At 39.5% G+C, this 18,153-nt stretch overlaps 1 protein-coding gene across 2 annotated transcripts; it reads left to right on the forward strand.

Moving 5' to 3' along the window:
* The first annotated feature begins 1,782 nt into the window (after positions 1–1,782).
* On the forward strand, positions 1,783–17,550 carry LOC145443690 (E3 ubiquitin-protein ligase Midline-1-like). 2 transcript variants are annotated; one of them, XM_080321628.1, is made up of 12 exons: positions 1,783–1,800; positions 4,050–4,365; positions 5,277–5,405; positions 6,010–6,108; positions 7,356–7,513; positions 8,554–8,672; positions 8,772–8,961; positions 10,056–10,192; positions 10,816–10,987; positions 14,854–14,992; positions 15,623–15,719; positions 16,371–17,550. In XM_080321628.1, exons 2-12 carry the CDS (start codon positions 4,141–4,143, stop codon positions 16,532–16,534), a joined length of 1,629 nt encoding a protein of 542 aa, XP_080177754.1. In that variant the 5' UTR covers positions 1,783–1,800; positions 4,050–4,140; the 3' UTR covers positions 16,535–17,550. The 2 variants fall into 2 exon arrangements, with proteins under 2 accessions (XP_080177754.1, XP_080177753.1); XM_080321627.1 differs by lacking the exon at positions 1,783–1,800 and having other exon boundaries at positions 3,944–4,365.
* Positions 17,551–18,153: the final 603 nt, after the last annotated feature.

Here is an 18,153-nt window from a genome sequence, read left to right on the forward strand (position 1 = left end):
TTGTGGGACAATCTCACCCATAAAAGCGATCCAAACTTCTATCCCAAATCTAATTTATTTAGACAACTTAACGATTTCATGGTATATCCAGTAAAATTTGAAAAGAATATATTGTTAAATATTTTTATAAAATATTCAAAATTTTCAATCTACAATAGCTTTGCGATTACCTGTTGGAATTGATTAAAACTTGGTGTGCATCGTTTTGTAGTCAACCTGACGATTTAATCAGCTAGCAAGCAAGATTTGGAAGGATTATGTTTTTTAACATCCCTAGAGTGCCGTTATAAATATATCCGTTCTCCATGTGTTCCGTTCCCGAGAGTATCGCATATGAAAAATAGTATCACAGGCATAAATCGAGTTGAGATATCATCCGCATACCGTGGATTCCATTCTTGCGTCGTTATCGTTATTCTTTATGCGTCTGTAGTGACCTGGAAAATCACAACCGCATATCTGAAGTTTCCAACTTATCAGCTAACCAAGATAGTGATCGATCGATACACTAATGGACATCGCGCTTACATATTGACACTGCGGGTCGATGCGCTATACCCGAGTTTGAACTCTCAACATTCGTATTGTCGTTGAGTGTGAGGTATCACGGGCACTGTTAGGTTCAACTGTTGGTGCATGGCATTCGAAATCAGTTATTCAAATTGACTGATTGGTACAAATCACCTATATATCTTGCATTGTGAGAAGTTGTGTGTGGTGTAGTACTGCTTTGTGGCAGTCATACTGAGTTCCGTGTAAAGAAACATTTTTCAAGATCCTCTTGGAGGTACGAAACTTCAATAGACAGTCGAGCAACTTATTCTTATTGAAAGAAACACGAATATTTTCGTCAGGGGTAACCAAGATGCCATGTTAATCGCTTCTGTTTATTATATATCTACGCCTAAATGGGTGGGGCAAGAGGTAAGCTAGTTGTAGATAGCCTACATGGCGTGGTATAGACGTCGTTAGCACGACATCGCCTTTAGACGACTATCATCGTGAGGTCACTAACAATTACCTAACAGTAATCGCGAGCAAAAGGTCAACTTTACACCGAATATAACTTAGAATTTCGACATTCTGACGTCATTTATGTATGTCCACATCAATAAAAGTTCGTGACATCGTTTCAATGCTGAGATTTTCTCTCCCTCCCAAATTTTAGTAGCGCTACGCCCATCGGCTGGTCGTGTCTTGGAAACATAGGTATTAATGTGTTATGGGCTACAGCTCATTTATATGCCAATATTTTGTACAAACATCCTCAACGAGGGGGGTCGCCTTGTGGTGAATACAATATTTTAAATATAGGACATCAGTCGTTGAGTATTTCAACGTTTTGACACAAAAATTAATATCACTAAATATCTATTTTTAGATACAAACAACAATGTACATTTCCAATTAATCACGAGAGTATACCCTTCATGTTGTCTTGAGCATCCTCGTAAATACAGCCACAAAGGAGTACAAATGAACCTCGCAGACAATCCCATCGAAAGATGTCGTCAAAGAAAATTGAATTGGTTGTATCTTCAAAGCTCGTGTTGCACTGATGATATACAATTGTACGTGTACTGTACTCTGTACTTGTCTTGAGAAAGGCTACACGAAAGCGTATTGATATTAACGAGAAATTCTCCTGAGATCAAATTACGATTGATGTCATTTCGTCAGAGCGATTTGTACAATCGCTTTGTCCGTATATCTGGTTATGTTTTCGTTGGAGATACTCCCTATTTAGTTGGGCATGTGGTGTCCGAGGTTTTACATCGGAAAATGCCTATCACAACAAAGGTAAGATTAGGAAAGAGCGTGAAAGAGAATTGACAGCAATCTTACTATACTAAATCTATAACAGAGATGTATTTTCACTCGTAATGCCAGGGTATTTATCGTACAGATCTATAAATGAATGGATTTGAGTCAAATGCTTTGCGACGTTTAGTTATCTCGCGCGCTGTGGCTGAAACAAAATAGTTTGCCCAAGATGAAAGGAAATCTAAGAATGTGTAAAGCCTGTCAATATGGTTTTGATATCCGAAAAAGAGGGCAAGTCGAAAAAGTTATTATAGCGGACGAGAAAACGGATGATTTGGAGATTTTTACGGATAATGTTATTGGCTTCAAGTCTTTCATTTTTGAGTGTCCTTGGATGGCCATTCTCTTTTCTTAAGAAAAAGCACTGGAATGTTTGACTTGACTAGAAAAGCTATATACACTCCACTACGCCTTTTTCAGACACCGGATAACCCGGACAACTGCATTGTTCGGTCAAAATACTAAGGAACGGAACAAAAGTAAAAAACTATGGTGAATTTGGACAATTCTCCACCTAATCCGGACAGGCTCGCAATACCAATCGTTAGGTTATGGTACAATAAACAGTACTTCGTTCGTTTTAACACATGATGAGCGATTACAGTGAAACAATGACGATCCATGTAGAAAAATTGACAATGAGCTCATACAAGGTCGTTCCAGTTTCATAGTCGCTTTTAATTAAGGACAATAGCGTGCATTTTGTGCAACAAATTGGTTCGGAAAAGATTGGCAGAAAAAGGGAAGTTGCTCGCTAAAGTAAACGAAGAAATAGTTAAAGACACTTACTTGGTAGTTCGGCAGTTGATTCCGTTGCTGGGGTTATCAAAAGGTACTATTTGAACCCAATGATCGTGTGCTACACAGCAATTTATGTATACAGTATTTATTGAATGGTTTGGTATCGGAAATACAGAATTGTATCATACAGCTCACCTGAAGGTATAACTAATGAACGTTTTATGCGATCTGTGCCATATCGCAGCTGCGATTTTTTTTTTTGAATGGGTTGTGTCAGTGTGCATTTACGTACGACAATGAAGCTAACAATTGATTTTCCGCTTAACTGGGACATACCCGTTTCTCCGCCTAACTCGGCCCTAAGTCGACTATGTTCGAAATTTATCAAAACCAATCGAGTATAAAGTTATATTCGATTTTGTGTAGCCTTAACCAACTCATATACCGCACACAATTGTTTAGATAGCCATATGAAGCTTTGCTGTTCCGCAAACATTATGGCTGTGTTCCGTAGGCTTATCAATAGTTTGTGTAAATATTGACCTGTTCGGTTCGCGAAGATGGATGGACATTATACGTATTTGAGCTTAGCTTAAACTTAATTGAAGGGCAAGGTGTTGAAATCGACAGACGTCTTGTGTCATACAATGGCATTATTGTTGTTACAGAACATTGACTTTGATTCATGAGTTGCTATGATATGTTCTCTCAACGCACACAGTAGGTACAGTTGATAGTAGTAATAAATGCAAGGTAATGAAGGATTGCTGTAGGTGGTTATAGTATAGAAATTAAACATGGAACGGCAACGACCGATTTTGCAGCTTCGTTCCGCTTCGCCGAGGCTGGAATGGAGAATTGTTTTGCGTAAGCGACTGTAGGATTTCTGGCAATCCAAAAGCTATCTTCCCGAGCGCCGAAATTATTGAATCTGGTCTTGATCGAAAGCTACTGTTTCACCGATTCCGAAAATATAAATCGAAATAATGATCAGGCACTGATCCACCTACAATCCCCCTCCAAGTCTGAAATATCGGCATTGTTCGAACAATCGGAGAGTCGCAACGGGTCCTTGTTATGGCCATTGTGTTGCGGTTACCCGATTGTTCTGAACAATGCCGATATTTCAGACTTGGAGGACAGATTCTAGGTGGATCAGTGCCTGATCAATATTCTAATTTATATTTTTGGAATCGGTGCAACAGTAGCTTTCGATCAAGACCAGATTCAATAATTTCTGCGCTCGGGAAGATAGCATTTGGGTTGCCAGAAATCCTACAGTCGCTTACGCAAAACAATTCACCACTCCAGCCTCAGCGAAGCGGAACGAAGCTGCAAAATCGGTCGTTGCCGTTCCATGTTTAATTTCTATAGTTATAGTGTTAGGTCATTCCACGGTTGCTGTTATGGCTATTCGTTCGTTATGGTTAGGGTTAGGAATAGGGTCTTTGGGATTGGCACTTGCTTATTCTGAATTATTTCAGTTCCTAGTAAAACTCCAACTTTGATAAGGCTATACTATTTGCTGGTGGTTCCGCTTGCTGACATGAATATGGCAACCGATATCGAGTAGCCATGGCAACGACAACGATGACTTCACCGGCAAAACTTGACACCAGCTCCGGACGAGGTTCGGCTAGATTCCAAACCGCCAGAGCCGAAGTCGCGTCCGGTTCCGGGTTTTATCAACTCGTTCCGGATCCAACGACTCCCGACACGCGGTCTCCGAGTCCTCGCCCATCGCCAAGAGCTATTAGACGACTGTCCAACATGACTGAATCCACAGACGCCGAAGATATTGTGAGTACACCTTATATGACAAAGCGATGGCATAACGGCCATCGCTCGTAATACTGTTTGGGCGACCGGGCATATGACAGCCGTCAAATGATATTGTGGTACATTACTACTGTCTGAATCAGGTGCTGTTGTTCTTCTTTTGGTATTAATGGTGTTTCGACTATACTTTGGTCATTGTAGACCAGGCCGATATTCTTTTATACGAATACTGCCGACTTGTAGCACGGTGCACTTTGGCTCTCGGCTTTTGTAATACAACTATTAACCTTTTTTAACGCGGACCCGTGACCGCGAAATTTCATAAACTAATGACCTAGAAAAGGTCATCTCTTTAGCCCAGCAATCGTAAAGAATTGATTACCATTACATTAACCCTTCATGGAACTCTTAAGGATACTCTGCGGCTGGTCAAGGAGTCCACATTGTCCATAGGTCTTTAAACAAAAACCTATTCTATGTATATTTTTCTGCCACGCCTGCTCCAGTTGGTGTAAATGAGCCAAATACACCATTTCATATACAGATATATCATATATTCTGATTGTTTTAGCTTTCGTGTGCCACCCCAAAGAAGGCACAAAGGTGATACGTGTAAACTGAGCAGACGTGACCCCTGGGATGAATATCCATATGAAATGGTGCATTTGGGTCATTCATGTACTAAAAAAGTCCGCCAAATTGATTTGCAGCCCTCTCTAGGCAATATTCACGCAAATATCCATTACATACTCGACCGACGTTATCAAACGTCCGGTCAAACTCACCTAAAGTAAGACATTCTGGGTAAACTCTATAGCCTACTTGTGATTTTGTAGGCTATATATAGTACATATCTTCTACGGGAAATTGATAAAGCAGACTTTCGCGTGATGTCCACAAATTTCGTCGCTAACCTATCGACAATTCCGTAGGATTTCTTCCTCAAAGTCGTGAGTGAATTTCGAGCTTACGTCTCCGAAAAGATCGAGGAACTGCAGGATCAACACCAAACGAACGAAAACCGTCTCGAAGAAATACAGCGTATTCTCAAAGAATCGGAGGTATAATTTTTAGCTCACTTTTCTGCAGCGACGCGCGATATCTCTTTAAAATCGCGATAGACAAATGACCGGTCTAATGACACCGAAAATTGGTATTTAAAAGTCGCTTTTTACCACCAAAGCAAATCTGCGTTTGGCATCGTTACGCGGTGACATATTTTTCACACCGAAATCATTCGATATTTCGGCTCATTAGTAATTCAAATTTATTGATTCGCACTCTATCGTAAGGTCGCGATTAACATCATGTAATCCGATTCTGGCAGGGGCAGACGTTCGGTTCCAGGTTTCAACATCGCCATCTGAGTAAACACTCTCATTCGGGGATCAATAATATTTGTGTTTCGCACGTAGGCCCTTGTGAGAATGCGATAATTTATACCTGGGAAATGTCGGTTGATTATTGCAAAAATCCATCCCCAGGGTCGATCACAACTTCAAAGATATGTGATTTCCACAAAAGTGCGTATCTTCGTATATGCTGCTGTGTATATACATAGCTTGATAGGTTTGTAATTTTGCTATTTGCAATAAATCTCTATAACCATTCCCATTTCGATGACTTGTCTTAGATTATGTTGCAAATACTTCTCTTACCTTACAGGAAACGTGGACAACAACCGAAATAGGAATCTCGAAAGAAATCAATTCATTGGTATCGCTGTTACAGAAGCAACAAGGAATCTACGTCGAGCAAATCAAGGCAAGCTAACATCATCCGAATAATTGGACAAGTGGAAAATTTTGAGATTTCCCAAAGTAGATTAATATTAGAGTTATAGCTACAGTTTTTTTTTACAAATTAGACTAGAATTAGAATTATATCTACACTGTTTTTTCGAACTAGAATAGAATTAGAATTATAGCCGCGAAGTTTTCCAAAATTAGACTTGAACTAGAGGTATAGCTGTATAGCGTTTTCCAATTAGTTCTGAATTAGAATTAATGAATTCGTGAAAACAATTTTTTTAAATTAGATTAGAATTGGAGTTACTGATTAGTAGGGCAAGTTTTAGCAACTTATGCACCTTTACAGCTTCCGGCAGCTTCCTAAATACTCGTAGGATATGTAGAATGCTGTTTCAAGCTGTTTGAAGGAATCTTATTGTGCAAATTTTTGCAACTTTTGTCCATTTTTTCATGCAACTTTTTGCAACATTTTGCAACTTTTTTGATTTTTCATGAAAGTATTTTTGATTTTGGTGATACACACGGTCAAATTCGACTGAAATACCGTAAATCAGCACTGAAGTAACGCTCTTGCGGTTATTTCGGGAGCTGAGCCGGAAAGTTGACCTTTTTTTTTAGTCAATCAATAGAGAATGCGGATGGAAAACTGTATTTCGGGAGTGGAACTGGGAAGTTGACCTTTTTTATTAGTCAACCGAACAATATGTGGTCTGTTAGTGCAACTTTTGTGAAAATATAAATGCAACTTTTGTCAAGAATAAATGCAACTTTCCACGGATTTAACTGCAACAAAAACTTGTCCTACTGATTAGTCGAAAACTTGGACAATGGAATCAAGCTCAGTTCGTATCAAATCAGAGTTCATTATCATGAGCATAAGAATAGCACGTCTATACAGCATGCTTGGCTCGCTTCGCACTGTACAGTTCTCACGTATCATTTTCATGAAAACCAGACATCAAATTTATAACTTAAATGAGTGAATAGAAACATTTCACATATTAGATTATGATGAGATTACCGACAATTCGCTATAATTAATCTCATCGGACAACTAAAGTATTATCACGATGTGCAAGTCTGACCAACAACTGTAACTGTACCCTGCGAGGTTTTCGAACGTGTTTTACTCTCAATAGCTTCTTGGAGGTACATACCTTCAATATACAATGGAATAGTATATTCATATTGAAATAAACATGTATATTTTTGCTGAAACCCTTCACGGGTAATCGTCATCCAATGTATCACTCTCTGCAGAAACAGCGCTCAAGAGAGACCGACGTATTGCGTACGAAAATGGACGTGTGCCGCAGGAATATGAAAATCATATCGGGCGTTTTGGGATTCGCCAAACGGATCGCCAGCGAGAAAGATGAATCGTTACGGCAACATACTTTAAAAGAGCTAAAGCAAAGGTTCGCGAAAAATCTCGTTTACGGGGCTAGGCAAAATCGAGTTGCACAAGTGAATCGAGTAAAGTATTTGAGCGCCACTCATTACAGTGTAAAGTTGAAATATGTACCCTTCATACAAAAACAAAGAAAAGAATGCCAGTTCGAAATTCTATTAAAGATTTTGGCGCTTCTTCGATACACGCCCCATAACAAACCATTGCTAACCATGAAACCAATGAACGTTTCCCATGAACATCACACCAAAATTTATAAACGTCAAAATGATGACAGACATTTGGGATGGGAGCGAGGGAAATTAGGGTAGGGGTTTACGGATATGATCTGTCATACCGCAACTGTAATATCCCTAATATCGGTACCCCAACCCGAATCACAATAAATTCTCGTATGGGTTCATGGGAACATTAGCTGGTTTCATGGGCGGCGCGGGCTTGATATGGGCAGAGGTGGTCAAAGTACTCACCCTTGCTACTCAAGTAGAAGTAAAAGTAACGCAGGAATTTTTACTCAGGTAGAAGTAGGAGTGGTGGTTCATAAGTAAGTAAGTAAGTAAGTAAGTAAGTAGGTATTCTTCGCCTACCTTTGCCTAAAAAACTTAAGACTATCAAGTAGAAGTAGAAGTAGTCTAAAATCATAACTACTTAATAAGCGGTGTGAATAGGCAAAAAGTTGAAGTACTTCGTTACTGACCACCTCTGGTTATGGGGTGTAAATCACAGGATTGCCTAGATCTTTTGGTATTTTTCGACCGACCATACCTATTTCATTGCACTTTATGGCAATGCTGTTTTTTTTTTTACTGCAACCTTTTACTAAACATGTTCCCAGTGCTGGGGCACGACCAATCGAGATTTCAAGGCTTCCAATATGGGAAGATAATGTCGAAACTATAATTCGTGGTAATAAATTAAACTTATTCATATCAATTCATACTCGATCTGGACTCGAGAACTGGAATCATTGTGCCCATCCTTTGTAGTAGCGCGTGTACATCATTATACATATGCCATACGTATAATTGTATACTATATGTCGCTCAGGTTTACGTCGGCGAGCGAGCGGGATGTTCCAAACATCACGGACCATCACGATGGCGGCCGCGGGCTCAGTCAGAGCACGCTAAACGACATTCGGACATTGCTCGAAGAATCGATATCCGGTGAGTTGGTATATCCTCTCTCATTTGGATGATATCAAGATTGTACAATATACTATAATAGTAATCAATATATAAAATATATGATTTGTGCATATACAGGAGCAACAAAGTCATTCGCCCTTCCTGCTACTTCTAAAGCTAACAATAGTCCACCCACCATTACGGCCCAATCGTCGCCGGATGACGTTACGAAGAATTCAATCATAGTTCGGTGGGTAGACGGCGGACTCTCCGACGGCGTGATGTACGAACTGGAATGGAAGTATGCAACTGAACTTTTACCGAAGAGGTTTGTCTGATTTATCTTGTTAACACACTGGAAAAAAACTAATGTTATGTTTACCACCAAACAATTGCTTCCTGCAACGCGCGAAGATGTTCTTCCTGCTTCTCAATAAAGCAATACAGTCTATGATTTCATGTGCCACTGTGATTGTCGGTACGTGGGAACAACTCAGCGCTTGCAGGAACGCATCAAACAACATGTTCCGAGCGTTATTAGATCGCGCACATTGGACTCTCGCGAAGATGCAGCCGTAACTGATCTGCGATTACTAGAACGTAATCAGGCCATGGCTATGAACTCTGCCACTGGCAAGCATTTGGCTGAGAATGCAGCTTGCGCTAAAAACTATCGCGATGAAATATTCTCGATATTAGGGAGAGGCCGCACTCATTTCCATCTGTCTGCACTGGAATCGACTCGTATTAAAATCCACCGGCCGCGCTTGTGTCAGCAGAAGGAATTTTCAGTCAATCTAAAAATTCCTTCTGCTGCACTCGCGGTTTGCCTGTATTTCATGTTGTTTGTTTCTATGACGTCATAATTGGTTGTATGCAATTTAGCTAGATGCATGTTTTTGAAATTCTCCATTTGCTGACGATTGCCCTTGAAGAGTATCAGCTCGAAAAGCTTCGGGTTTTAATATATTTCTGCCATGAATATGTTATTAAAATGTATGTAAAAAAACTGTACACGCTGTACAATATTATTTCATATTATCTACTACTTGCTGTCGATTACCCGTGACGATTCAGTTTAACACCCCTGTAAGCTGGTGTGAGTGAACCAAACACACCCACGCACTCTATATCCCTCGTGGAGAATAGTTGTATTTATAAGATTTCCCCCATAGTGTGTGGCGTTAATTAGGAAAACTTTCTGGTACTAAATTATGGTTTCTCTCCATTCCAATGGTGACAATGAATCAAATACACCAATTCTTACAGAGATGTGACTTCTATACTAGGGTGTTAATACACGATTTTCCTTTATAGAGTGTAGGTTCTCGTACCACCTTTTGCGGTGTAAATGCACACTCTTTTTCTAAGGGTGTTCTTTGTTAAGTCCTACGTGCTTACGGGGGATGATTTACATTGTAGCATACGCGATATCCAGGACACCCAGTATGTCTTAAACGACCTCAATTCGAATTGCGAAATCACTGTGCGAGTCAGACGATGCCTGTCTGAAGCCTGTTCGGAGTTCAGCGCTCTGGCGTTCTTCAGGACAAAACCGCGTAAGTTTCTAATTTCACGTAAATGTCATGTATTTGGAGAGCTAGATAATTCAAGCTGTCAAATTGGACTAATTAGACCGAAATGCCGGTAATTTAATTCTAATCAAGTTTGCGAAATATTTCTACACTCTGATTTTATTTCTAATCTAGTTTCTACTTTTCCTAAACATGCTCCGGGAGAACTGTATGGTGCAAAACGAGCCAAGCTCGACATTGTGATAATGATCACTGATGCGATATGAGCTGAACTGCAAAGTTGTAACCAATTAATTCATCCTAATGCTAATCTAATTTGGAAAAATCTGTGCAGTTATAATTTTAATTCAGATCTAATTCGGAAAAGCCGAACGTTTTCTGGTCGTCCGACACTGTGTGCTAACGGTTGGATAGATTACGCCGCGTAGGCTAACTATAACTGTTTCCTACGGATTCAGGATTTTATTGGATTTCCAAGTTGCCGTGAATTCGGTAATTCTAGATTTATCTCATTTGGAGCAATTGTGTGGCTATAATCTAATTTAGAAAAGCTTGAATCTTCTATAGTTTTTCAACAACACTACGCTGGACGGATTGATAAAAAACCATCACGATTACATATTTGAATGTCACATTATTTAACACAGAGCCGGCGAAGTTCCATCTCGATTCAGACACGGCCCACGCGAAGCTGCAACTATCGCCGGACTTGTTCAGCGTTCACTATCCCGGGGAGTCGAAGAACCCGGTTCAGAAATCTCCGTCGCGGTTCACGTTCGCTTTGAACGTGCTCGGCAACATATCATTTTTTACAGGAAGGTGAGGCTGTTGAGTATGTTTACTTGAATACAAGGCTCGTAGGGGTTTTGTTCTAGCAAGTCGCGACACCTTTATTCGTGAACAATGAAACTGGCAAAAATACGATGATTAACCGTATGAATACAGTTCAGAACCGATAAAACAATGGCGCTAACGACGATATAAGTCGGCATATTTCTACACTCCCTTTGGCCTACTACTAATATGGCGTTAGCCCAGCGTATACGCAGTGTGGAATACAAGATATTTAATTGTAAACGAGGGTGTTGAAATTTGGATTATTGTCATTAAATCGAAAGTGGGGTTTCTCTTAAGTCTGGGTACCTACTGGGTGGGAAGTGGTATAGCAATGCTATCATAGAGATATTTGAATTATATATTTGTGTAACTAATATATTTTCCATGTAAACTGCATATAACGAATTCACTTTTGCGTTTTCATTTCTGTGAATAACTATTTGTTGGTCCATTTTTCCGAGTTGTCCTTAACAGATCTCAAAATATGGTAATAATAATAAGAAGAAGAAGAATATAATAATTTATAGAGCGCCGAATATGACAATATGTCATTACTACACTAGGGCGCTATACATAAAAGGCCATAAATATAAAAGTAAACGATATGTATAAAAGACGGCCTGCATAGTTGTAGGGCGGAATGGTAACCCTAAAACAGGTGCCATTTTCAAAAATATAGTCAGTTACCGTGACACCATGACTTTTTAGTCCGTTGTAATGATTATTTCACTCATAAAGGCGCCGATAACTCATCTCAATCTACTTTCTATACTTTGTCTGTTAAGAGTGCATGTTGGTCTCCGTTTGATATGTCTCGGCCAGACATGGGGTGATTACTTTATGAATGTAATCGATTGCGATTACGATTACTTATGAATCACGCGATTACGATTACGATTACGATTACAGCAAAATCCGGAAGTAGTCGATTACGATTACGATTACATTGTAAAAGTAATCATGATTACTCACGATTACATATATTTTGCTTCTTAGAACTAATCTTAGAAGATATATTGAAGACAATATAAGGATTGCGATGAAAATACATAATGAGATGATAAATTGCTTTATAAATGTACGTCATTTGCTTGTTACGTCATAATGTACCAGTGCCAAACTTTATAGAGGATGATTTATCGCACCCAACGAGGTGCGTTCTTGCCTGGTTCGTATAACTTCCGCACCCCAAACTCAATGAAGTGGGAAGCGAGCTCGAAGGGAGCTCAAAAGTTTTTTGTAGATCAACATCAATGTTATTTTCGAGAGGTTTAATAATATTTTCGAGAGGTTTAATTAACTTTAAAATTTTCTTCGAGCTTCGTGATTTAATGTCTCTAGATAGCTCGATTTTGAAGTACATACTTCTCTCCCATAGAAATGCACGCATAATTTATAGGAATGGGCATTTCGGTCGCGGTCATTACCGCATAACGACACACCGAAAGACATACGCAGTTTCGGCCAATATGCGACTTCATAAAGTGTGCTACCAAAGAAAGACCTCGGCCGAAACATTGGGTATGTGTCCATTATCAATAACAATGCTGGGAGGGCGTGACGAATAGTCATATCCTTCCAAACTCAGCCCCACTGTACAAATGCCACCCCAGGAACCCACAAAGGAATGAAGGCGTGACAATTTGGGTGTGCGTCTCACGAAAGTTTTTCTTCTAGTCTGCTTCGTTTGGGCGACTATACAATATCTTCTAATTTTATAACAGACGGGAGGTCACGAATTAACAAACATACAATAAAGTAATTATAACAACATATCAGATGCTATAATTATGAATTACGTGCCCCAGCTATACCGGTTAATCGGACCATCTGTGCTGAGAGAGGAATAAAAATGAATAGTAACATAAATCAATTACTAATATTATTGACGGAATTCAGTCATCAACTTGAAATTTGACCACCCTACGGGGTAGTAAGTAGGGCTGGGAACAATGATTCGAGTACTCGAATCAGAATCGAGTATTTATTTTACTGATTCGAGTCGAGTAGCAAAAGACGATTTTTTCAAGTACTGAAATTATACGCTCCTCGCTACTGTAAGTTATTTTATCAACGAGAATTATGGTTTCGATACTATTTCCACTGTGGAAGCCTTGAAACCTTGATTGGCCGTATCGCAGTATACGAGACATACAGTACAAAGCTACGACCGTTACTGGAAAACATTTCCGAAGCCATGATTATCGCACAACATTGTCACAAAGTGCAATGAAACCGGTATGGTCGCAGGAATACCAAGGTATCTTAAATGTGACGGATAACAGGCATTATATTCTTTGTGGCGGCACAAAAGGTACATATTTGACCTTTGACATATTATATGTTGTTGTGACGTCATAATGAGTGATGCTCGAATACTCTACTCGACACGAAGCATAATACGTGATTCAGAACCGAATCACTCAGGCACTCGATTTTGCCCAGCCCTAGTTGTAAGACCAACGTTTGGAGTGGGAGGACAAATTGCTGTTTTGGTCCTGATCCCACGCTAACATGGTGTATAAGCGGATTGCGCTGGCGGCAGGTCCAAATGTTGAGTAAAATATTACGAAGTAACGATTGGCGCTCGTTCCAAGTAGAGTCATAAGAGAATAAGATAAAATGAACATAAAATTCTGCCTTCCGCGTAATACGGATATGGCTTGTTGCTGTTACGAGAAACGGCAAAGAACGGCTCGGTTATGATATATAGCAGCAGTTGTTGATTTGTATTGCTTCGTTGTGGAAATCCTAATGTTTCATTTAACGAGTAGGCCTACAAAATTCCAAATCTTTGTCCTTTGCACGTATGTATACGTACATATGCCTACTGCTCGCCAAGCATCAACGGTCAAACTGCGTTTAACTTAGGGTTACCATACGTCCTCTTTTAAGAGGATTTGTCCTCTTTTTTGACTTTTTTGAAAGTGTCCTCGGAGGACGCCCTTTTGTCCTCTTTTTTGAGATTTTTTCCTCTTTTTTGAAAAATTTAGAGCAAATTTTGAGTGTTATGCCGTAAATAAGCACAGAAGTGACGCTCCGGCGGGTATTTCGGAGTGAAAAACGGTGGTTTTAGAGGTCTGGGCGGAAAGATGACCATTTTTTATTTTTTTTTTTTTAGTCAACCGATCCCAAAGTGGGAAAAATTCACCGGTTTTTGAGAATTCTTCTCCGGTTTTGCAAGTCTCAAATTTCTGAAAAAGTGTCCTCTTTTTAGATTTCCAAAATATGGTAAGCCTAGTTTAACTAAGCATCATCAAACATCAATAGCCAAGTTACTATTTGAAACTAGGCAAAGTGGTGATTATTATCCAGTTGTGACGTAGTGGCGTTTCGAGGGTATTGATAACCAGATATGCAGCATGTCGGATGTTCTTAATCACACTACAATGTAGCCTACATCCAATATCTATTTACCATGTGCGGATACTTCTTACGCAATGACGAGCAAAGATAATACTTCTGACGTAATAATGTGCAGTGGCGTTTGAAAATGAAACGTTTGTGCTATAACTAACCTCAACCTGGTATAATATCGCTTCCTTGTTCAGGACAGTTCACAGTGTTCAGTTTATGTCATAGTCCTTGCACAAATAAAAAGTAATCGTTCTTTCACAAAGAAATCGATTAGATATGGGAAGTAGTCGATTACGATTACGATTACTCTGGAATTTTTTCGAATGTAATCGATTGCGATTACGATTACTTCAAAATGCTGTAATCGTCGTAATCGATTACGATTACTAATCGCGATTACCCCATGTCTGGTCTCGGCATGTCCCGATTTCCGGATTCGGAAGCCTCAGTTTGATTTGGCATTTGAATATCCATTGATCGTTGTGTTTCAGACACTATTGGGAGATTTTGGTGAACACGGACGGCTGGGCGGTAGGTGTGGCGTATCGCAACGTACCAAGAAATAGTTGGCTTGGGAGCAACACGTCCTCTTGGATTCTCCATTACAACCCCTCTAAGAGGGAATATAAGGTAAGAAATTTCTGTGTCTGAATTAAGAGCATTGGATTGTAAGCTTTGTTGAAAGGCGACATAAATTTGCATTCATCAAACATAAATTCGCAACACCGGTTGCTGTTATTTGTGAGTCAGTAAAATTTATATTAGAAGCCCATCAGTTCTTATTATTTCCAAATTTCTAATCGGTTTGGAGGACGTTGCCAGACTGTGTGCTCCGTATCAGAATTGAAGTCGGCCCTCAACGACTATCACAAATTTTCCGCTTTTCCGCATTATATTAGAAGTCGAATTATAGCTACACAGTTATTTCCAAGTTATAGATTAAAATGATAATTACTGAATTTCGAAATAGAAATAAAAAACATCAAAAATCAAGTTCAATTCATTTTCATACGCACGAGAATGACAATTTTCTGTACAACAAGCTTGGCTCGTTTCGCGCTATGCAGCTCTCCCATAGCATCTTCAACAAAACTTGGCATTGCATTAAAATTAAAATTAGAGCATGGAAACATTTCACAAATTAGATTGGAAGCAGATGACCAGCATTTCGCTCTAGTTAGTTTGATTAGACAGTTAGAATTATCGATTTGTCCAGCAAGTCTGGTCTTCAGTACTCTAGTATTAATCTCACATCTCCAGGCGAGACACGGGGGCGAATTTGTGGATATCAAAGTCCGGCGACCAAGCCGAACTGAAGACATCCGAAGAGTTGGAATTTTTGTTGATTACGAGCAAGGTCGGTAGAGTCCTACAGATCTTTCAATGTGTACCATAAACGTATATGCATAGATGCTGTTGGATTTCAAATCTACGCTTTAAGCGAAAAGGTATGCCCGCAGGGAGTTCCTAACCTGAAAGTGAAAGTCTAATCTAAAAGTATTGACGAATTTTATGCGTCACAGAACGAATCGAAGTTTGCAAACCTAAAGATGGTCATAAAACTACGTATTCTGTTCTGGTCTACATGCATTTGCGAGCAAACATTTCCGTTCATGCGTTCCAATATAACTGATGTCCACGTGCAGTCTTTTCTAAGGGTTTCTACATCCGACATGCAGTCACAGTTCCGCGAACTGTTGACAACTTTGATCGACCACAGATGTCTGATTTACCTCAACAGCTATTGAAGCACATTAGGTTAACAAATTCATTAAATATTGTTTTTGGTCTCTATGCTTCAATCTTAAAGTTTACTTTACATACGATATATTTCTTGTATATGTGGATCAATACGCCATTGATGTATCGATTCTGTAATCCGCCCCCACAAGTATTTCATTTTCCCGAAGAAGCTGCCCGCCCCTGTTCTTCTGGACAGTCTTTCCAGCTGGTTATAAAACAATGCTAATTTACAACTTCGTCAATGTGCGTTTCTACCTTTTACTAGGTATTGTTAGCTTCGTGGACTGCCGCCATATGGACGTGCTGCACACGTACCGCACGAACGGCTTCGAACAACCGATAGCCGCAGCGGTGAACCCGTTCTATCACGGCGGAGTGCTGACGATGATCACCGGACTCGATATACCGGACATAAACTTCGGAATTTAACTCAACTGTAGCTAATCGAGACATGGATGCAATCACGTGGTGAACTTTAATCATACTAAGAAAATTTTACACTATACGCCTGTACATAAGTTTTCCAGCCAAGTCACCGTATTGAGATTCGAGGTTTGATTTTATGAATGATGTTACATTGGTGAGAAAGATCTCTGTCGATATCAAAATACAACTGAATTATATATTCATATCGAAATCAACCCGAATATATGTTTCAATTGTATATTAAAATTCTGTACCCCAAAATATCAGAGCAGTTTAGCCGCAATGCATTGTGTTATTCGGTATGGACGCACTTGTTTCACAGTTGTATAACGAAACTACAGACTTGCTACTTGATTCGACAGATTTCTGATCATTATTGGTACAGGTTTTAAAATTGGAAGACTCTTGGATGCATAGAACTTCAATATGCAATTGAATAATATATTCATATTGAAATAAACCCGAATATTTGCGACTGATAGCTGTCATGGGCAATCGTACAATTCTTTAGTAGTTGCTGACGATTTCCCCTGCCGATTGTCAATATTATAGCAATATGAATATATTATTCAATGTCTTAAAATCTTACTGGCATAACTTGATGTGGTTTTTTTTTTGTGATTTGGACGGAAGCTCTGTCAATTCTTATATCGCCCGTGAAGGCGTGAAGCAAAGCAACCAGAATGTCGGACTATATAGTACGAGCAAGCGATTATGTGGGCATACCACTTATATACCAGTATATGTCATATCTGCAAAAGTACTGTAGGCCTATGCTATAATGAATGTAACACCACTTCGCTTAATCTACACTTTCTCTTTACCAATCATTTATTGAGGCTGGTGTCTTTACGATTAATACACTCTGCTTTCCCTATTTTGCAGTCACATATTTTCGTACGATTTTCCTGTTTGAACTTTCTGCGTTTTATTTATTATTGCGTGCGAGATTGTCGATAGCCGGTCGTGATTGTAGGGAATTCTACATATACTGAAGATAATACATATTTGCAAGCGTTTGTTTTTTCGATTTGTCTCCGGTACAGAATATTGTGAAGTAGGCCTACCCGTGTGTATCCACAGGTGCCACTGGTCAGAATTAGAAGGTTGTGAAGAGAACTGCCCTTCTCGATAGCTGGGTAGTACTGCGAGCATTTCATGGTGATGGTTATGTAGGCATTAGCTCGAGTAGACATATTAACTGAATCATATTAGTGGAATATTCTTCTTATATGTATATCAAGAGCAATTTGCACACCAGAAGAGTGAAGGATAATATCACATCACAATTCCAACTTTGAAATAGTATTCCAGACTGGCCTTGGCAAGTGAATGGGAATAGGACGTTGTATATTTTGTCCGCTGTGTTTTTGCGGCATATTCACCGACTCATGATACTCACATACACACGATCCGTGCATCTGCATACTAGTGCGTAGCGGATCGACAAAGTCACTGGTCCTACTCCCATCCTGATTTTCAAAACTCTGGTCCGACTCCTAAGTCAGATTCCAGAAAGGACCGTGACCCGGTCCGAAAAACTCCGATAATAATCATCTACTCACAGGATGGTATTAAATTTTGATTTAAACAATGCAAACAGGAAATTAAAAACACAAAGA

Source organism: Botryllus schlosseri, chromosome 7 (assembly GCF_051294905.1).
Source record: "Botryllus schlosseri isolate E-star chromosome 7, Bs_hap1, whole genome shotgun sequence".
Lineage (NCBI taxonomy): Eukaryota > Metazoa > Chordata > Ascidiacea > Stolidobranchia > Styelidae > Botryllus > Botryllus schlosseri.

What these genes read in the sequence shown, in the direction of transcription:
- LOC145443690 (XM_080321628.1), top strand. Translation starts at nt 4,141, where the DNA reads ATGGCAACGACAACGATGACTTCACCGGCAAAACTTGACACCAGCTCC. An exon ending in TCTACGTCGAGCAAATCAAG is followed by an intron (nt 6,109 to 7,355) that starts GCAAGCTAACAT and finishes CACTCTCTGCAG; the next exon opens with AAACAGCGCTCAAGAGAGAC. An exon ending in TTAAAAGAGCTAAAGCAAAG is followed by an intron (nt 7,514 to 8,553) that starts GTTCGCGAAAAA and finishes TATGTCGCTCAG; the next exon opens with GTTTACGTCGGCGAGCGAGC.